Genomic DNA, 21,981 nt, shown 5'->3' on the forward strand with positions numbered 1-21,981 from the left:
ACTTCTTGAAGCCGGCTTGAGCAGACAGCTGTGAGATCCCAGTCAAACCATGCCTTAAGTGCTAGAGTACCAGCTGAGCCCGTATGAGACGCTGAGTTCAAACCCCCATACTGGGGAGAAGAAGAAGGGAGAAGGAAGAAGAGGAAGAGGAAGAAAAGGAGAAAGGAGGAAGAGGAAGAGAAGGAGGAGGAAGAAGAAGAGAAAAAAAGGAAAAAGAAGAAGAGGAGGAGGGGAAGGTGAGGATGGGGGAGGGAGAAGAGGAGGAGGGAAGGGATGAAGGTCAAGTTCTTGGTGACATCCATGGGGCACCTCAGTTGTGCTATGTCTGCACTTAGTGATCATCCCCAAGTCAGTGACTCCATACACAGTCCTTTGGGGGCCTGAGGATGGCGCCTAAGGTTTCCCAATTTACTGCCAAACTCCATACCAGGCCTGATACATTCTTTAACAATAACAACAGCACCCCGTCAGTCAGTCTTCAAAGGGGAGGGGCAGCTCTGTCCTGCTCACTCCTATCAACAACTACTATGCTTAGTAGTAAGACACATCCTGTTTTTTTAAAGAACAGAGGACTGACATAAAATTGGAACCCCATAGACCTAAACCCGGGGGCTGCATCTGTAGGGAAACTGCAGTAAATGCTGCCCAGTGCTGCTGGTGTGAGGCGGAGAGATCATCTTGCCCTCTGCCTGTCATTCCACAGAGGGTCGCCCACAGTCCAGGGCAGGGACAACACATGCATTTGTTTTTGTTTTCTTTGGGGGGAGGGCACCAGTACTGGGATTTGAACTCAAAGCCTGAGTACTGTCCTTGGCTTTTTTACTCAAGGCTAGAGCTCTACCAGTTGAATCATACCTCCACTTGTAGTTTTTTGCTGCTTAATTGCAGATAAGAGTCTCTCGTGGGTTTTCTTGCCCAGGCAGGTTTCAGATCTCAGCCTCCTGAGTAGCTAGGATTACAGGCATGAGCCACTAGTGCCAAGCCTGAAGACTCGCATCTTGAACATTGATATGGCCAGCTCATTTTCAAGACCACCAGACAGGAAAACAATGGGGTCCTTGCTTACTCAGGCACACTGACTTCATGCTGGTTTGTGAATGAGTTTTCTGGGCATTTACCAGTGCTACCATCTTGAACTTGACTGCTCCCTACCTCCTGCTCCACCAAGGCATAATGAGAAAGCATCAGGAATACAGGGCTTCAGAAAAGGGTCAGAGAACATATTAAATTCGGAACGTATTTGAATGCAAGAGTGCTTTTCAACAGATTATACATCAATATTGACACTGAGAGCAAAAGTATCATGTGACTTATTGAGAATCGGATACCTTTTCTTACCATCACTCATTTGTATTTGAAGAGAGCTGTCAGAGAATTTTCAATTTGGTGTGTTACTAGAGGGAAAGTTCTTTAGGAGGGGTGTGCTTCCCCATTTTAGGTTACCCACCTTTCACAAGTTGAAAGCATTCAACTTCTTGAAATCACCTGGACTTCAATGTTCAAGCCTTGGATTATAGGAATGTTGCTTTGGGTTAAGAAAATATGGAGCATTTGTAGCACAACAACAACAACAATAATAATAAAACAGTTCATTTGGTCAGAGACAAGTTAGAATGGCATAGTCATCTAATGTATAGTTTTAAAAGAAATTAATTGTCCTAGGAAAAATAACATAGCTCACAGCTCAACTGGTCTCCCAGACAATGATTGTCAAGATGATAGTACCTAGGAAAATAGTAATAATAATAATAACTATTATTATTGTAATGCTGTGTCATAGTGAAACCCACCTCAGAAGTGTCTCTTTAAGAAAGGTGGAGGTGTCAAGCCCGTGGCTCATGCCTGTGATCCTAGCTACTCAGAAAGCTGAGATCTGAAGATTAAGGTTTGAAGCCAGACCAGGCAGACAAATCCAAGAGACTCATTATCATTCATTAACTAGCAAAGAACCTGAAGTGGAGCTGTAGCTCAAGTGGCAGAGCAGAAAAAGCGTTGAGCAGAAAAAGCTAAGCATGAACAGGAGTCCCTGAGTTCAAGTCCCACTACTGTCACCAGAAGAATGAAAGAAGGAAAAGAAGGAAGGAAAGGAAAAGGGGAGAAGGGAAGAAAACAAATAAGGAAAGACAAACAAAGCCAGGACTGAGTATTTATAAGACGTCAAAACTAGAAAGGAATCTGAATTCATGTCTGTAATCCTAGCTGCTCCAGAGGCTGAGATCTGAGAATCACAGTTCAAAGCTAGCCCAGGCAGGAAAGTCTGTGAAACTCTAATCTCCAATTAACCACCAGAAAATCAGAAGTGGAGCTGTGGCTCAAATGGTAGAGTGCTAGCCTTCAGCGAAAAAGCTCAGGAAAAGTGCCCCAGACCCTGAGTTCAAGCCCCATGCTTTCCTGATTTGTAAAGTTGTTCAGCAAGTAACAGAATTTAAGGAACAACAGCAAAACCACCCTAGCTCCTGGAACACAAGGGTACTCAGAACTGACTGAGGGTCAGTTCCCTCAGTTCTGTGTTTGTTGCTGTCCTTTGCTTAGCTTTGCTTTCAGGAGAAGAAGGGACATTGACTTAAATATCTTTATTGGGTTGGTTTTTCCAACTGCCTGGCCACAGGTAGTCCTGACAGCCATTTTAACTTGATGGCTTCCACAGAGACCTTCTTTTCCTGTGTAGGCAGCACTGTACAGGTGAGGGGAAGGAGCCCTCTTGTGGCCATCTTGGAGAGTTGCACCAAATTTTTGTTAAAGGCTTGAAAAGAAAGATGTGAAATCACAGCTGTGAGATGTGTTAGGCCAGAGTTAGGAAATTAGGCGTGAGGGGGACCTTCACGGCATGAAGGTCTGTTAAGGTCTGCTGGGCCTGAAGGACTGTGCGAGACCCCAGACCTTCAGTGCTAAAATCTGGACAAATGATCCCAAGTTGTTTCCCCCGGGTTTCATTCACGCCCTTCCATATTGTGCTGAGGCCTCTCTGTGTGAGATGCAGGGCTGGTGGTTTCAAAGAGATGGATGGAAGACCTTCTGCAAGATGGGCAGGGTGACTCACACCTTTAATCCCAGCTATACAGGAGACTGAGAGCTAGAGGATCATGGTTCAAGGCCAGCCCTGGAAAAAAGTTAGGTTGATTCTCATATCAAGCAATAAGCTGAGACTGGGGGTATACTTCTGTAATCCCAGTTACAAAGGAAGGTGTATGTAGAATGGTGGGCATCCAAGAGTTTTTGCTACATACCTAGTGAAAAGATGAGACCCTATTTAAAAAAATAACAAAAAAAAATTTTTAAGGTATGTAGTAATAGAGTCTCTGCCTAGCAGAGATTTAGTATCACCAAAATGAAAAAGAAGGATATTTTAAGATCCACTAAGGATCTGGAATGTGTGCCACTGTCTCTGGGCAGAGCTGAGCTCAAACTCAAGGTTTCTGTTTCATCCCCAGGAGCACTGATGACTTCCACGCTCCAAGCAAATCACAGACCTCAACATTCCCCAGTTCATTCCTAGACGAGACCAATGATGGTTTAGTCATCATGGAGGTTGGAGAAAGGTAAGGGCAGAGGCCTGAGCTCACCCCAGCTGAAGGACGGCCAGCACCACAATGGCTACTCTTGCCTCTTGTCTGTAGGTGTCTCGGTGCCTGTGAAGCCCACCACCTTCCAGCCTGTTTCTCAGCAGTTCCCAGTTTCCCCAGTGCCTTTGCCAGGTTCAGTCCAGTGAATCACAGCCAATAGAAAAGGCTCAGACTCTCCGCCCCACTCTGCCCATGGAAGTTTCTCAAGTCATTTCCAGGAGGGGCAGTATCAGCCAGGGGAGAGTCCACACCCCATGCCCCGCTCCTCTAAGGGTATTTGGCCACATCTGGGACATTCTGGTTGGTACAAACTTAGTGCGTACTGTGGGCCTCTGATGGCTGAGGGACAGGATGCTGCCTGTGTGGGTTACTTTTGGGTCACCCTCACCAAATACTGCACATAAAATAAAGCTTAAGGAGGGAGGGTTTATTCCACTCATGGTTACAGAGGTGCGCCCTGTGGTTGCTTGGCCCAGGCACTTGGGCAGAACATCATGATGGCAGGTGCATGTGGTGAGGGGAATCTCTTCACCTCATGGTGGACAGGAAGTAGGGAGCTGCTGGGGGCCTAGCTCAAGGCAACATACTCACCCAACATGTGAGCCACGTGGGGGCCCAGGTTCCATCCCCAGCACTGCTAGACCAATAATAATAAATATTTCTACATAGACACACATAGATTTGGTTTTCCTGGTCTCCTCCTGAAACAACTTCTTCCTCCTTCTTCTCCTTCTGCTCCTCCTCCTCCTCTTCCTCCTCCTCTTCCTCTTCCTCCTCCTTCTCTTCCTCCTCCTCCTCCTCCTCCTCCTCCTCCTCCTCCTCCTTCTTCTTCCTTTCTTCTTCTTCTTCTTCTTCTTCTTCTTCTTCTTCTTCTTCTTCTTCTTCTTCTTCTTCCTCTTCCTCTTCCTCTTCCTCTTTCTCTTCTTCTATTCTGTCCTCATCCTCATTCCCCTCCTCTTCCACCTCTTCCTCCACCTTCTTCTATACTAGGGATTAAACCAAGGGTTACTAACATACATACATACATGTTAACAAGCATAATGATCACTTGCCATAAACTCAACTCTTTCGTTTTGTAGGAGTTTTTTGGAGATAAGTTCTCACTAGCTTTTCCCAAATTAGCCTCTGACTCTTGATCTTCCTGCTTCTGCCTCTCTAGCAGCTGGGAGCAGCTGGGCCATATATGTGGATTCTAAATACCAACAAATTATAGTCTGTTTCTGAATCCCTTTTTGAAATATTTACTAGCCCCTAGGAAAGCTATGCAATAAAATACTCTTCAAGTATAGGTTTCATTCTTTGAGCTGTACATTTTAACTGCAACAAGAAAATTCATATTCCTGAGATCCCAGTCTTAAAAGGCATCACATAGTGAGTTTTCTAATTCTTTGTTTAGAGTCATAAAAGATAGCCACTGCTCCTGCTCTAAACCTGCCTCATGCTCTCTTGAAGGTGTGCTCTGTGGAACTGGGTGGGCTCAGAGTTCCCCTGTGTGAGCCGGGCATGAAGGCGCAGGTCTCTCATCCCAGCATTCAGGAGGCTGGGGCAGGAAGATTGCAAAGTTTCAGTTCAGTTTGGGTTGCATAGTCAGAGCCTGTCTCAACAGCAAAGCCCTGGAGGGCTGTGGAGGATCTGCACTGCATTCAGCTGTGTGGCCCGCAGGGTCACACTCTCCCTGCGGCCTTCCACCCCGCTGGCCCAGGCCGGGGATGTGCTGCCAGAGTGTGCTCAGAGGCTGTGATGGGTGACTCTGAAGCTGCAGACGCCCCATCACCAGGTCAGATAAGCGGTTAAGAACTGCCATCCTGAGAAGCCAGCGTTAGCTTCAGGGCAGACCCTGGGGAGACACCCAGAAACGGCTCTGTGTACAAAGGCTCAAGGCCAGGGCTGTGTGGAGCACAGCTTTGGGTTCCTTTCTGTGCCCTCTCCTCCCTCACCCCAGCCCTGACCACCCTCCCAGGGCTCTGATCACCGTATCGCCAGTGTGGCTCGTTGGTGTGCAGCCGTCAGCCTTTTACGTAATGATGTCTGATTCATCCAGAGGGTCAAAATTAATGTGCTACTGAAGGCGCCTAAAAGTCGGTTGAGCAAATGAGATGGAAGATTCTCTTTTTTTCCTGCCCAAAGATGTCTTCCTTCATTCTTGCCACTAGCTGGCGCTAGTGGCCAAGGCCTGCAGTGACCCAGAGTCAGTGACTCAAAGCGGGGTGGGGGTGGGGGATGCGAGAGATTCATCCAAATAAACACACTACCCCTCCATCTGTGCTGATGCCTTCCTCCCTCGCAACTTCACTAGCCCCCTAGCCAGAAGTCCTTCACGTGATTAGCTTCCATTCATTTACAGCATGTCATATTCGTTGTGTGGAGTGTGTTAAGTCCTGGGGTTTGAACGCAAGCTTGTGCTGTGATGTCTCTGAGCTATTTTTGGTCAGACTTCAAGCTCTTCCACCTGAATCACAGCTCCATTTCTGGCAGTTTGGTCATTCACTGGAGACAAGAATCTCATGGAATTTCCTGCTCAGACTAGCTTCGAACTGTGATCCTCAGATCTCAGCCTCCTGAGTAGCTAAGATTACAGATGTGAGCCACTGATGTCCGACCCTTTTTTCTCTTTATTTACAGAGGTTTGTCAGCATTTTTTTTAATTTTAAAAGGCCTGTCCTGGAACTGGAATAGTAGCTCAAGTTGTAGAGCACCAGCTTGAACAAAAGAAAGCTCCTGCCTGTACTCCTAGCTACTCAGGAGGCTGAGACCCAAGGATCAGAGCCTGAAGCCAGCCCAGGTAGAAAAGTCCAGAAGATTCTTATCTACAATTAACCAGCTTAAAAAAATCAGAAATGGGGCTGGGAAGGTGGCTCAGTGGTACAGCGCTTGCCTTGCATGCATGAGGCCCTGGGTTCGATTCCCCAGCACCACATAAGAAAAAAGAAAAAAAAAAGTCAGAAGTGGAGCTGTGGCTCAAGTGATAGAGTGCTAGTCTTGAGTGAAAAAACTCAAGGACAATGTTCAGACCCCGAGTTCAAGTTCTAGGATGGGCACAAACACAACAAAACACATGCTGATAACTCCATTTCTATTTGAATTTGATGTATGCATCACCCCCTCAAGATGCTTGAGAAATTGTCCCAAATCAAGTTTCACTTTATTATACTCTTGTCATTATAAATTCTTCTTTAACAAAACATTAGACTTCACTATTTGCAATGCACTGAGTTAATCTGAAGTGTTAGTTATAACATTTAATGATTTAATGTTTGGGGTGTGTGTGTGTGTGTGTGTGTGTGTGTGTGTGTGTGTGTGTGTGTGTGTGTGTGTGTGTGTGTGTGTGTGTTGGACCTGGGGCTTAAACTCTGGGCCTGCTGGGCACTGTCACTACACTTTTGTGCTCAAGGCTAGCACTCTATCACTTGAACCACAGCTCCACCGCTGGCTTTTTGAGGTTAATTGGAGAGAAGCCTCAATAGACTTTTCTGCCTGGGCTGGCTTTGAACCATGAGCCTCAGATCTCAGCTTCCTGAAGAGCTGGGATGACCAGCGTGAGACTCCCGTGCCTGGCAGCTGTGCTGAAGTAACTTACAAGGGTTTCCCTGGTGGTGCCCAATGCAGAGTGTGGCCCGCAGGCTCTGTCATACATGTGAGCAACCGTGTTTCTCAGCAGCAAACAGTGGGCTGTCCTGTGCCCCAGGTACACCTGAGATGGAAGATTGGCAGGCTGGGCATAATGGTGGAGGGCTGGGCATAATGATGCATGCCTGTAATCCCAGCCGCTTGCAAAGTGGAAACAGGAGGATTGTAGTTCAAAGTAAGCTCAGGCAAAATTAGCAGGAGACCCTACCCACAATGTCCCTGTGCTCTTGGCTGTCTGATGGCAGTGTGTAGCCGCCATCACTCTTGGAGAATGTTCAGAGACCCTCAAAAGTTTCTCAGGCTCATGTCTGTAATCCTCCTACCCAGGAAGCCAATTTGAGAATCACAGTTCAAAGGCAGCCCAGGGCAGAAAAATCTTTGAGACTCTATCTCCAAGGAACCTGCATAAAATGCTGAACTGGAAGAGGCATGCCTCCTCCGGTGGTAGAGCCCCAGCTGTGAGCCAAACAAAAAGCCCAGCAAGAATGTGAGGCCCTGAAGTTCAACAGCCATCCAGAAGTTTCTTCTTTAGCCAAAGGCCCAAGGATTGTTTGGTTTTTGGTTTTTGTTCTTTTTAATCAGCAGGCTTTATGAGTTCTTCACATCATGACGCCTGTGGCTAAAGGATTTCTCTTATCTGACGTGTGCTCACTGAGTGGACACAGTTGATTTTCACTGAGGCGTTTCTGAACTAGGGAGGGGTTCGGGGTTAGTCACCATGGCAGGTGGTGGAATGGCCCATTTAGGTCTCCTGTTCAATTCCGGCCAGCGTTGGCTCCGGCTATTGTTCTAGGCCATCTTTCTTTCACCACGGATTCCTCCGACTCCAGTGACACAGTCCGGGAAGGCCCCGGGAACATCTGTCTGTCACAGAGGAAGCGGGAGGGCTGCCAATCCATTGTTTGGAAGGATGAAGGGAATGGCTCAAGGTGAAAGAGGTCGGGGCTGCTTTCCATCTGGCCTGGGCCGGATGGGCAGCGGGAAGCCATCCTGGAATGGCTCAGAGGGTGTATTCGCGGTAACAAATGACAATCCATTGGGTGGTGTCACATGAGAGAAATGTGTTCTTTCACATCTCTGAAGGCCACAAGGCTTGGAATCCAGGCCAGGGCAGAGCCAGCTCTCTCCAAAGGAGTGAGGGGAGTCTCTGGGCCTCTTCCAGCTCTGGGGTTCCCAGCTGGCCTTGGCTTGTGGCTACATCCCTCTTCTCTCTACCTGCCTCCATCTCCTCTGTGTTTTTCCTCGAAGATCTTGTCTGCTCTCTGTGTAAGAACACTGCCTTTTGGTTCACCGGTCTTATCTTGAGAAACTCAAGTTACATCACAGACTCTTTTTTTTCCAATATGGCCACTCTCGTGAGGACCAAGGGTAGGGACCTGGACATATTTTGAGAAAGTCACTATTCAACCTCCTCTTGGTAGTTTGACTTGTGCTGCTTTCTGACAGTGATGTGGATATAATAAGTTGTGCAGAAAGATTCCATTAACAAGTGGATTCCTTTGTTCTAAGAGAAGAAACATTGAACTTTCTATGCCTAGGTTTTCTTTCTCATTTTGGAGAAGTTGTCCATAGTGAGCTCTTCCTAGTTTTGACATCATTCCACATATCTCGTGGACTCTAGTCACTAGAAGGCTTTCACATCTTTAAGTGTTTCCTCCACACATTAAGAAAATCTCAAGCTAAGCATGACTTGTTGGCAAGTGCGGTGGCATATGCTTATAATCTTAGCATTTGGGCAGCTGAGACAGGAGCTCTCAAGTATGAGTCGGGCCTGGACGACACAACAAGAGTCTGTCTGACAAACAGACAAAACCACAACAAAGACAAGGGAAAGAAAACCTCTTCCATCCTTTGTTAGATACATTATCTAGCATTTGAAAATAAATGATCTTAAAACTCACTAAGTTGTACTTTTATTAGAAATAATGAACTAGTTCCAAATGTATCTTTGTGGAATGTGGATGAGACATCTCTATCATTTTGAAAGGAAATAATAAACCTGTCATGCAAATGTTTTCCTATAGAAAAAAAAGTCAGGGCTGGGAAGTTGGCTCAGTGGTAGAAGCGCTTGCCTTGCAAGCCTGAGGCCCTGGGTTCGATTCCTCAGCACCACATAAGCAAAAGGAAAAAAGCCGGAAGTGGTGCTGTGGCTCAAGTGGTAGAGCGCTAGCCTTGAGCTGAAGAGCTGAGGGACAGCGCCCAGGCCCAGAGTTCAGGCCCCACAACTGGACCCAAAAAAAAAAAAAAAAAGTCAGGTCAAGTGTTCCTCTGAAGGAAAATAGGAACAAATGATGTGTGTGTGTGTGTGTGTGTGTGTGTGTGTGTGTGTGTGAAGCTATTTACAAAAGTAACTATTTTAATTTAAATCTAGACCTTCTACAAGCTTCAAGCTTATGAAGAAAAAAAGGCTGGAGGTGTGACTTCAGTGATAGAATGCTTGCCCATTCGAATCCCAAAAAAGAATTCAGAATTCAAAAATAAAGATGAGAGCCAGGCACCGGTGGCTCATGCCTATAATGCTAGCTACTCAGGAGGCTGAGATCTGAGGATCACAGTTCAAAGACAGCCCAGGCAGGAACAGCTGAGAAACTCTTATCTCCAATAAACCACCAGAAAATGGGAAGTCGTACTGTGGCTCAAATGGTTGCGTGCTAGCCTTGAGCACAGAGAGGTTCAGGGACAGTGCCCAGGCCCCACAACTGACAAAACAATAAAGAGAAGAGAGGAAGGGGAGGGGGGGGTGAAGAGGGAGAAGGAGAGAGGAAGGGGAGGGGAAAGGGAAAGAAGAAAGGGAGGGAGGAAAGGAAGGAAGGAAGGAAGGAAGGAAGGAAGGAAGGAAGGAAGGAAGGAAGGAAGGAAGGAAGGGAGGGAGGAGGGAAGGATTAAGGGAGGGAACAAAGAGGGAGGGAGGGAGGGAGAGAGGGGAACAAAGAGTAGAGGGAGGGAGGGAGGGAAGGAGGGCACATTGTCAGGACCATGTGTATCCAGGCCGGAGCCCTGGGGCACAGAACTAGAGCCCGGGCCTGTGCTGTGTCCACTAGATGATCTCAGAGCACAGCAGCACTGAGGGACAGAGCTGGTGCCTTCCTTGGCCCCTGACCTGTGCGGGCCTCTCTGTTGTCACCTGGGCCACGGACCACACCTTCTTCATGCCAGTGGGGGCCCCCACCACCCCAAGATTTCAAATAGATTCTGCGCAGTTGTCTAGCAACCCCAGTCCCCGATGTGCACTGCATGGAATTACAATGCCACGTCTTCTAAGCAACTTCAAGCTTGAGCAAGGCCAACATGAGAGTCAGGTGCTCAGGGCCCAAGCCCTGCACAGACCACAAGCCCCAAAGCTGAGTCCCAGCTGTGTGCTAACATCCTGTTACACCCCCTCCACTAGCAAAACAACCACCAAAAAGAAAACTTTTAATATACAACTCTACAGCAGCCCCCATTGGAGCATTTCTCATAAACTCACCCTGAATGCCAAATACCAAATAAATAAGAGCTAAGGAAAGATAGTATCACAGGAAGATGAATCACCTAGGTGTTCTCATGTGTAGAAGAGCTGGGCATGAAGTAAGAGAGGGATTACTGCTGGGGGGGCGGGGGGAGGGACAGTGCGAGGGTAGGAGAGAAGTCTAGAGGGGACAATATTCACGCATACATGTGTGAAAAGGTCATAACAAAATCCATTTACAAAACACAAGTATCAGTGGCTCACACCAACAATCCTAGCTAGTCAGGAGGCTGAGATCTGAGGATCACTGTTCAAAGCCAGCCTAGGCAGGAAAGCCTGTGAGACTCTTTATTTCCAATGAACCAGTAAAAAGCTAGAAGTGGAATTGTTGCCCAAGTGGTAGAGTGCTCACCTTGAGCAACATGTACACACACGTACACACACAGACACACACACACACACACACACATTCAGTAGACATATAAAAAGGGAGGGTTGGAGAAGGAGGAATAATAGAAATGCTCAAAGTGCATTCTAGGAAGGTATCACTGCAAAGCCAGGAACCAGTGGCTCACACCTGTAATCCTAGCTACTCAGGAGGCTGAGATCTGAGGACTGTGGTTTAAAGCCAGCCCAGGGAAGGAAAGTCCGTGGGACTCATCTCCAATTAACCACCAGAAAATCAGAAGTGGCACTATGACTCAAGTGGTAGAGCACTTGCTTTGAGCTGAAGAGCTGACGGACAGTGCCCAGGCCGAGTTCAAGCTCCACCACTAATAAGAAAAAGAAAGAAAGAAAGAAAGAAAGAAAGAAAGAAAGAAAGAAAGAAAGAAAGAAAGAAAGAAAGAAAGAAAGAAAGAAAGAAAGAAAGAAAGAAAGAAAGAAAGAAAGAAAGAAAGAAAGATTACTGTAAGACACTTCCCACACTGAACAATTAACATGCAGTAATAGAAAGTGGGTGCAATCACGGGGCCAGCAGATGAGGTTCCTCATCCATTTTCTTTGTTTGAGCTGGTTCTTAGAGGAGGTGCATGAAATATGACTAAGCCTTTATTTCCAGGTGGTTCTCTCTGATTGAAAAAAAAAATGATAGAAGCTAAAAACAAGCCTTTATTTTAACTATTATTTTTGTTGTTGTTATTATTATGTGCTAGTACTAGGGCTCAGAGCTTTACACTCTTGCTTGGCTTTTTCCACTCAAGGCTGGTACTCTACCACTTGAGCCACACTTCTACTTATGGTCTCTTTGGTGGTTAACTGGAGATAAGAATCTCATAGACAAAAATAAAAATAAAACAGTCTCATAGACTTTCCTTCTCCAACTGGATCTGAACCTAGATCTCAATCTCCTGAGTAACTAAGAAAGTAGGTATCTTTCTTTTTTAAAAGTTTTTCATTAAAAAAAATTCTTTCAGCCAGGCGCTGGTGGCTCACGCCTGTAATCCTAGCTACTCAGGAGGCTGAGATCTGAGGATCATGATCAAAGCCAGCCTGAGCAGGAAAGACCATGAGACTCTTGTCTCCAATAAACCACCAGAAAATCAGAAGTGGCGCTGTAGCTCAAGCGGTAGAGCGCTCGCCTTGAGCTGAAGAGCTGAGGGACAGCACCCAAGCCGAGAGTTCAAGCCCCACGACCGACCAAAAAAAAAAAAAATTCTTTCAGAAGCAGAGCTTTCAAGTAGTAGAGCATCACCTTTGGGTGAAAAAGCTAAAGGATAGCACCCAGGTTCTGAGTTCAAATCTCAGTGTCAGCGTGCACGCGCGCGCGCGCGCGCGCACACACACACACACACACCCGAGACTGGGTTTTAGGGGATGGGTTGTTTTTTTTGTTGTTGTTGTTGTTTTCTCTGGTCTTGGGGCTTGAACTCGGGCCCTGGGTGCTATCTTTGAGTCTTGTTGTGCTCAAGGCTAGCACTGTACCACTTGATCCATAGCACCACTTCCTGCTTCTTCTGAGTAGTTTATTGGAGATAAGAGTCTCATGGATTTTCCTACCTGGACTGACTTTGAACCATGATCCTCAGATCTCAGCCTCCGGAGTAGCTAGGATTATAGGCGTGAGCCACTGGCACCCAGCTAAAAGAGGCAAGTATTTCACATAGGCTATAATCTTTGCCAGGAGTAGAATGACCCAGATGCAATAGATATCCCAATCAGAGGTATGCCTCAGGCTTTATATGCAATCATGTTTTATTGGAAAATGTGTCTGCACTGCATTGAGTCCTAACTCAGGTGAAACTGAGAATCCACAGCCTGTGCCAGCAGGCTCCAGGTCCAGTGTAGGAGGTGGAAGAGGAAAGAAGGGCTGGGACAAAAGAAATGGATCAATACTCTTCTGAATGACATAAATGCACCACCTGGCTTGAGGACCCACGGATATGGATGGGTTGTTTAGAATAACATCCACACACCGCTTTGCCGAGCGAGAGGCCCAGGCCAGGCGTCTGATGAGTGGGTTATTTTTTCCTGCATGATGCACTCAGTCTAGTTCAGAGGATGTCGGGGTGTGCAGTCACGGTCATGACACAACATCTGGGCAGTGTGAGAAAGTTTTACATGGGGAGAACTAAACCCAAACCAAACCAGGCTCCGCAGAAGAGCTGGATGGGACAGACAGACAACTTGATTTTGATCTTTCCATGACAACCCCATAGTGTAAGGACTGAGAATAGCCTTTATTTTGAAAATCAGGTCTTCTTTAATCAGATTGCTTTAAAGATAATAGTATTGTATAAGATTATTTGAACTCTCCCTATCTGTCCTCTGGGGGGAGAGAGCAAAACAAAACAAAACAAAACAACACAATTCTTCCCTCACCCCCACCATGCCAGGAGAACTTTAGGGACTCTTTCTGCATCAGAACCTGGTGTGGTGCTTGGCTCTACAACAGTCGAGTCTCTGGCATCACGGAGCATCCAACGGCTTCTGTGTCTGAGACAGAGAGCTTCACAGGACAAAGCAGCCTATCACTGCTGCCAAGTAGAGAGAGTGCTTCCGGTCATCTAGAGCAGGTAGGTGACACAGACCTTGGAGTCGTGGTCATCACTGGCCTTGTGGTTGCTAGGTGACCTTGTGAGGAACGTACCGACTTCCGGCTAGAAAACCACATAGATGCTTCTGAAATGATACATCCAGACCCCCTCAAAGAAGTTGCTCATCACATAATCTATCGTCCAAGTGCAGATTTGCTCCTTGATTATTCACATCTGGCTGGAATGTGTAGATCTCAACAGATGAGCGACTGAAAAATGTCTGAGCTGTCTACTGACGTCACATGAAGACCCAAGGACTCCATGAACATAAACAGCTTCAGATTCCTTTGCATTTCAACAATAACACAGAACAGCCAAAGGGAAGAGAGGCTCCTCTCTCTACCATCAACTGAACCATGTTTTCTCAGTTCTAAATCAGCTGACATAGTTGAGTTTTTCTTTTCTTTTTTTTGGTTATTTTTGTTGGTTTTCTTTGTTGTTGTTGTTGTTGATTTGTTTTGGTGCCCGTATTAGGGCTTGAAGTCCAGGCCTCTACGGCTTGAGCTTCACCTCCACTACTAGCTGGTCCATTAGAAATATGAAACTCATGGACTTTTCTGCCTGGTCTGGCTTCAACCTGCGATCCTCAGATCTCAGCCTCCTGACATAGTTTTGCTCCGTTTTCTATGTATCTGGTTGTTTAAGTCATCTAATATAAAATTTGTGTATTGTATATAAATATATTTTTTTTCCGAAAAGCAATTGTTTAGAGTAGCCAAGTCTGGTGAATTCTCTCTCCTCCGGTTTCTTTTGGCAAGTTGGTTGGCTCACTGCAGGATGGGAAGGAGGCTGGCCAGTATCCTGTGGGTCATCTTCTCCCACAAGCTGGGGGTGGGGGTGGGGCAGGGAGCGGAGGGCAGAGGGAGTCCGAAATGGATCAGATGGGCTCATCCTTCAGGGCCTGTGGACACCAAGAAAGGGGATGGTGAATTGTTTTGCTGGCACTGTGAATAACAAACCCACAAATCAGCGCTCCTGGGGTCTTTTTCTCTGACTACCAGTTCCGGAACCTGGCACGCGCCCCTCTCCTCTTCCTCTCCGTCTCTCCTCCCTAAGCCAGGTTAGATGTGCAAACATCTCCAAACACGATACTTCTGCAGCTGCGTCATGTCCCCTGGCCCCTAGATGTCTGCCACCTGTCCTTCCCCATAGGCTTCCAGCACAATCCATCTCCTCTAAAGACAAAACAAAAGTTTTCCTCCTCTGGTCATGAATTTGAATGCTCTGCTTCTTTGTCTCCTTTTTGTTGTTGGCATACTGGAGTTGGATCTTGGGACCTTTTACTCCCTAAGCCAGGCCTCCAGTCCTTTTTGCTTTAGTTTAATTTTTATATAGGGTCTCAGCCCAGGTTGGTCTTGAAATGCAATCTACTAGATGCCCATTTTTTCAAAGTTATTTATTTTTATAAAAATATTTTTAAAGGCAGGCACCGATGACTCACACGAATAATCCTAGCTACTCAGGAGGCTGAAACTGAGGATCATGATTTGAAGCCAGCTCAGGCAGGAAAGTTTGTGAGACTCCAATAAACCACTCAGAAAAAGGTGGAAGAGGGGCTGAGGCTCAAGGGGCTAGAATGCTAGCCTTGAGGAAAAGAAGCTCAGGGGACGTACCCAAGCCCTGAGTTCAAGCCCCAGGATCAACAAAATAAATTATTTATTGGCTGGTTTATTTATCTCTAAGTAGTTGCACGAAGGGGCTTCAACTTAACATGCCAGTTTGTGCGTACAGTACGTCTTGACCCATGTCACCCCTCCATCATTCTCTCCATCTCTCCCCAACCCATCCCCTCCATTTTTCCAGTTCCATTTTCACATGTGTACATTGAATATTATGATTACATACACCTACCCTTCCTCTCTCTCTGTCTGCCCCACTCGCCTTGGTCTCAGTCCCACACAATACAAATTCCAGCTTTCTGGTTTGCATTTTATAAAATGTTAGTTATTCAATCCTCTCCTACGTACACCATATTTGAGAGCTAATACGTTTGTATACAGATGCATATAACCCTGTGTATTTTTACATATATATATATATATATATATATTTCTAACTTAGAGCTAAACTTCGACATTTGACACATATGAGAGAAAACATTAGATACCCACTTTTTTTTTTTTTTTTTTTTTTTTTTGGTTGTGAGACTTGAACTCTGGGCCCGGGCACTGTCCCTGAGCTCTTCAGCTCAAGGCAAGCACTTTACCACTTGAGCCACAGTGCCACTTCTGGTTTTCTGGTGGTTAAGTGGAGATAAGAGTCTCCTGGGCTGCCCGGGCTGGCTTTGAACCGCCATCCTCAGATCTCAGCCTCCTGAGTAGCTAGGATTACAGGTGTGAGCCACTGGTGCCCAGCCAGACACCCACTTCTTAAGTAGCTGGGATTACAAGAGTGAGCAACCAACCTTGACTGAACACTCTGAATTCTTAAAAGAAATACAATAAAGAGAAAGAACGTCTTTCTCTCATCAATAGTCAGTGGTAGGAAGTTAGAAGGACCCGGGGGGAGAGGATTTTTTATGTGTCAGGGGCAGGCATGGAAGGTTCTAGATTATAAATCTCCTCCCATCATCACCACCACTCTTGTCAGAATGGGGCGCAGTTGGTAACAAGCTCTCTTCTAGAAACTTCCTCCTTCCAATAGTGGGAAGCTGGGCAGGTCATATGGGTGAGATGAGGTCTCAAGTTAAAATTTGGTTTGGGTTTTCTTTCTCATTCAGCTAGTTGGAAAATGAAGACAAAGATCAGATTGGGTCAGATCTCAACTACAGAGGTCACCTTAAGACCTTCCCAGGCTCTGGCTTTCTAGTTTTAGACCTATAAGCCCACATCTATTCTGGGGAATCCTCAGGAGCAGTTCTTGTGATAATGGGTTTCAAAATCACCTTCATGTAGAGATTTCTAATAGTTGAGAACCTAAACACCATGCAAGACTGCCTGTAATTTACTTCCAGGAATCACTTTCAGGAGTTTACTTACGAGAACCTTCCGGAAACTTTCCGTATAACCACTACGATGATGCTTCCAATGAAGCCAATGGCTAGTAAGACCCCAATGATTATGCCAACCAGGTCCGCTGTAGCCAGACCACCTGAAAGGGAGTGGGAAAGAAGGCATGAGGACCAGATGAGAAGCAGCCCTGCACGGCAGGATGTTGCTGCTGGTCAACAATGGTACCATGTCTCTGCACACAGCAAATGAAGTTCCACGTCGTCTCCAGACCAAGCAGAACATTGAGCTCGTCTTTCCAGGGCCTTGAGCATGCAAGGCGAATGCTCCATCATGGAGCTGCATCCCCAGCCCTAAGCGAATCCCATTTTATGAATTCATTCATGTTATGAATGAATGGCTCTCAAGCATTAGAACACCCGGGCCTCCATCAATTGGTAGACCTCCTCCCATAAGTCTACTCCATGGGCTTCTCCATTCATCCCCAGCAACACGCAATCGATTCCCTGCGCCACAATGGTCATTTATCTATTTGCAATGCTGGGATCCCATGCTAGGAAAGTGCTTTACCACTGCGCTATGCCCCAAGCTCTGCGTGTGTGTGTGTGTGTGTGTGTGTGTGTGTGTGTGTGTGTACACTAGAGTTTAAACTCAGGGCCTCACACTTGGCTTTTTTGCTCAAGGCTGGTGCTTTGCCACTTGAGCCATACCTTCACTTCTACCTTTTTTGTTGCTTAATTGAAGGTCAGAGTCACCTGGACTTTTCTGTCTAGCTTGGCTTTGAACCTTGATGCTTAAATGTCCTGAGGAGCTAGGATTTTATACAGTGAGCCAGTGGTGCCTGGCTAGCTCTGCCTTTTTCTTTTCTTTTCTTTTCTCATTAATGCTCTACCACTTTGAGCCACAGTACCCCTTCCAGTCTTCTGCTGGTTATTTGGAGATAAGAGTCTCATGGACTTTCTTGCCCAGGCTAGCTTCAAACTATGATCCCCAAATCTCAGATACCTCCCGTACTAGGATTACAAGTGTGAGCCACTGGTACCTGGCTTTTTAAGTTTTTCCCACATATAGGGGATTCCCTTTTCTCTTTGAATTAAAATTTTAAAAAGAAAGAAACACGAAAGCTGTTTTGAAAAGGAATCTTATTCTGTTCCTTTTGGCTATAATCCAGAAAAGAATGCAATCCATCTCTAAAATTAAATGCAAAGAAATTGTCCTTTCAATTCCCATTTGACTAACTGGATACAAAAAAAAAATCTTATCTTCCATTCTTGTCTGTTGTTTGTTTCTCTTCAGCCACTTTGTCGGCAAAAAGATAAACAATGATAAAGAATTATTAAGGATTTAAACTGGGCACCTGTGTCTCACACCTGTCATCCTAGCTACTCAGGAGGCTTAGAGGATCACAGTTTGAAGCCATCCTGGGAAGAAAAGTCTATGTGACTCTTCTCTAATTAACCATCAAAAAGCTAGAAGTGGTGCTATGGCTCAAGTGGTAGAGTGCTCTAGCCTTAGTGAAAAGCAAAGCTAAGGGACATTGTTTAGGCCCTGAGTTCAAGCCCCAGAATCAATGTGCGTGCACGGGCGCGTGCGTGCGCGCGCGCGCGTGCACACACACACACACACACCAGCAGAGATGTGGCCCACAGTAGTTGAGCACCTGACTCAAGTATGAGGCCCTGACTTCAAATCACAGTACTTAAAAAAAAAAAAATGAAAGAAAGAAAAGAAATCAAAGTACACTGAGGAACAGCTGTGAAATAAATGGTCAAAATGCTTTCAGAGATCATGGTAGCAAAAGAAACAGAGCCATTGATATCCAGCCCATTGTGACCATCGCAGAGAGCCCACAGCCTGTGGTGAGGTCCAGCATGTGCTTGCAGAGTTGTGGGCTGATTTGGGAAGATTGGGGCTGTTATCTCCAGCTCTCTATCCTCTGCTTCAGCAAGAAGCTTTCTCCTAATAAAGTATTCTCTCTAAAAATTGTGGTTAAAATACACACAGCAGAAAAATGTATTAAATTAACCATTTTAAGGATTCATTTCAATGGTGTTAAATATATCTATTCACAGTTTCTCTCTCTCTCTCTCTCTCTCTCTCTCTCTCTCTCTCTCTCTCTCTCTCTCTCTCTCTCTCTCTCTCTCTGTTTTTCCAGTGCTAACAATTAAACCCAGGGCCTCATGCATGCTGGGCAAGCACTCTACCACGGGGCTATATCCCTAGACCACAGGGCTACATCCCTAGACCACACAGTTCTTTCCGTCTTGCAAAACTGAAATTCCACACTCACTGAACCACACTCCTCATTTGTCCCTTCCCTCAGCCACCTACCACTACCAGTGCTGTCCACTTTCCAACTCTATGAATTTCCCTGTGTTGGATACCTCATAGGAGCGGAATCCTATTGCAAGGGGCAAGGTCAAAGTTGCTTTGGCTGAGTATGAATTAACTCAAAGCAGAAGAAAAGCTAGACACCAAGTCCCCCCCCCCAACACACACACACGCAATTGGTATCCATGCCCTCTGATAGGAGCCATTCTCTCCTGAAGTCACCTTGGGCTCCAAGAAGGGTGAGATTTACCAGTGATGGCATCTTGTGACAGAAGGCACATTGCCCCTCGGATGGGTCTTGTTCAAAGGAGGGCACAGGACAGACCTGCAGCCAGGCAATACTGATGGGCTGCTTCTGTTTCCCTCAAGTGGTGAGGTGGTCTGGGGACATCAACCAGGCCATGCCCATGACTGGGACAGTTTGAACTAAGCACACCTTTCCCATCACCTGCCCCCATTCCTTGTCTACTGAAGACTACAGCAAACCTCTGTGCAGTATTCTTTTTTTGTCAGTCATGGGGCTTGAACTCTGGGCCTGGGCACTGTCCCTGTCCCTCAGCTCTTCAGCTCAAGGCTAGTGCTCTACCACTTGGGCCATAGCACCATTTCTGGCTTCTTCTGCTTTTGTGGTACTGAGGAATCAAACCCAGGGCCTCATGCATGCAAGGCAAGCACTCTACCACTGAGCCACCTTCCCAGCCCTGTACAGTATTCTTAAAGATGGTTGGATGCCACGCCGACCCCAGTAGAGTCTGCTTAGCATGGGAAACCATCTATCAGACCATGATAGGGGCTTCAGAGACCTATCTCTGAGTTTTGGGACTTCACCAAAGTCTACCTCAGAGAATGGGGCTTTACAGAAACCTATCTCCAAGTTTTGGGACTTCACCGAAGTCTACCTCGGAGAATAGGGCTTCTAAGAGGCCTACTCCTGGAAAAAGGCTGGCAAACCCCTGGGAAAAGATGTGTTTCTGTCTTTCTTCCCTCATAAGAGTGCCTGTTAATCTTTTACTGCTTCTACTGCTTTTTGTACTTGCTCATTGTCAACGTTCCCTTATTCAAAGCTCTCTCTTAAGAGTGTTGACGACTCCAATATCTGATGAGTGTCTTAAAAATATGACTAACTCACCAGAGTTAAGTGCTAACCTGAAACCCCTCTTATGGAGGCTAGGAGACAAGTTATAAGTAAATATAAAAGTATTGGGGGTTTCACAAAGTCACTTCAGCAGAAGGAATTATTTGTAAGGGATTTACAAGAAGCTATAGGCTCAGCTAAAACAGAAAGAATGTATGGCAATTGCTGAGATAATTATTTAGGAGAGAGAATTTCCTGCTATTTACTAAGAGAATTGCTAGGTCTCCTTAAAGTTTACTATTAAAGAAGAGACAGGAAAGATCTTATGGGAAAGTTAAGGCCTCTATAAAAATAGGTAATGGTTAATTGGTGACAAACATCGAAACCCAAACCCATTGTATTCCTTAGAGATAAGCCGAAGACAAATGCCTATCAGGTGCCCAGCTGGTGACCACCCAAGAAAGAAGCCATGCAGCAAGATTGTGTAACCTTTTGCCCTTTCTCATGAGACTTCTGTTATAAAAGGTTGCTATCCTCTGCATTAAATCGCACTCAGCACTCAGCATTCACTCCTCTTGTGTGTGAGTTGTCTGTTTGCCATCTCCCCACCTATTCCAGGTTCCTCCCTTAGGTGTCCTCCGTCGCCCCGACAGAACCCGGTCCGCGGCAGGTGGCGCCCAACGTGGGGCTCAGAGCGGGGCACGAAGCAGTTTCTTCAGTCAAGGAACCTTGGGAGGTAAGCATCTCTCTCTCTCTCTTTCTTTTCTTTTCACCTGGAATAGTAGTCAGAAGCTCGTTGGGGTGCTGCAGGCCCCTCAGTTGTGACTGAGAAAGATAACGAGTAAATCATGGGGAGTTCATCTTCTAAAAATAAGGATAGTTTGTCTCTATTTTAAAACATATGCTAAAAGCACGAGGCACTAAAGCCTCCACAGCAGGAGTGGGAGAACAAACTAATCCTTGGTTCCCACAGGAAAAAGGGAACCATTGAAAAAGTGAATGTAAATCTAAGTTCCATAAAGAGGGAACTCCTCCTTCCAGAGGAAACAAAAAACGGGCAGAGGGGCAACCAGCCCCTCCCCAAGAGAATAAGAAACAATTAGATCATTTGATACAACTTTCATATTTCAGGAATGGTGAAAGCCTGCAGGTGTGGTCTTGGGGCTGGCGGAGAGTCTTGGCGGACGCGCTATAAGACTGCCAGCAGGGCCAGTGGGAGACGTCCCCTGGACCCCTGGGTGGGGCTGTCCTCGAGATCGGGTAGAGGGGGTTCTAGTCCCCTGGTAAGTGGTGAGATGTCACCCCATTCACTGAGACCTGATTTTGTCTTTGTGGCCACTTGTTTGTCTTGTTTAGTGTGTGTGTTCATTTTATGTCTTCTGAGGTAGGGAAGATTTGGGTGAGTGTGACAGGCTCACTCAGCAGACTCTGGATTCAGCTTGCTGAATGAGAACAGCACAGAGATCCAAAAGACTAATTAGTGAATTGCCTTGCTAACAAGCAAGCTCTGGGAAAATGAAGCCCAACAAAGGTACCTAGTTTAAAAGGAATACTGTCTTAAATTTTTGTTTAAAAACTTTAAAAGGTGTATGTACAACTGATTTTGATTTTTGCACGCTTTAAGATCTGTGTAAGTGTTTTGTGTGTGTCTGTGAACGTGTTCAAAGATAAGAATTGTCAGCATGCTGTAACAATTGGGTGAGTTTAAATTTAAAATTCAAAAGGTTATGAGGTTTGATGGGGCTGGGAAGGTGGCTCAGTGGTAGAGCACTTGCCTTGCATTCATGAGGCTCTGGGTTCGATTCCTCAGCACCACATAAGCAAAAGAAAAAAAAAAAGCCGGAAGTGGTGCTGTGGTGCTGTGGCCCCACGACCGGACCCCCCCCCCCAAAAAAAAAAAAAAAAAGAAAAAGAAAAAAAAAAGAAAACAAAAGGTTATGAGGTTTGGACATTA

General features: G+C 46.0%; 1 protein-coding gene across 1 annotated transcript in view; it reads right to left on the reverse strand.

The window, feature by feature from the left end:
* Window positions 1–13,315: 13,315 nt before the first annotated feature.
* Window positions 13,316–21,981, reverse strand: part of LOC138807134 (podoplanin-like) — a 33,079-nt gene continuing 24,413 nt past the window's right edge. Inside the window, exons 4-5 of the mRNA XM_069992701.1 lie at window positions 16,652–16,763; window positions 13,316–14,574 (exon numbers count right to left, since the gene is read on the reverse strand). Of these exons, the coding sequence (XP_069848802.1) occupies window positions 14,568–14,574; window positions 16,652–16,763 (119 nt within the window). The 3' untranslated portion in view covers window positions 13,316–14,567. The remainder of the gene's footprint in view (window positions 14,575–16,651; window positions 16,764–21,981) is intronic.

The sequence above is a fragment of the Dipodomys merriami genome, unplaced genomic scaffold (genome assembly GCF_024711535.1).
Source record: "Dipodomys merriami isolate MVZ:Mamm:240054 unplaced genomic scaffold, mDipMer1.0.p SCAF_412, whole genome shotgun sequence".
Classification (NCBI taxonomy): domain Eukaryota; kingdom Metazoa; phylum Chordata; class Mammalia; order Rodentia; family Heteromyidae; genus Dipodomys; species Dipodomys merriami.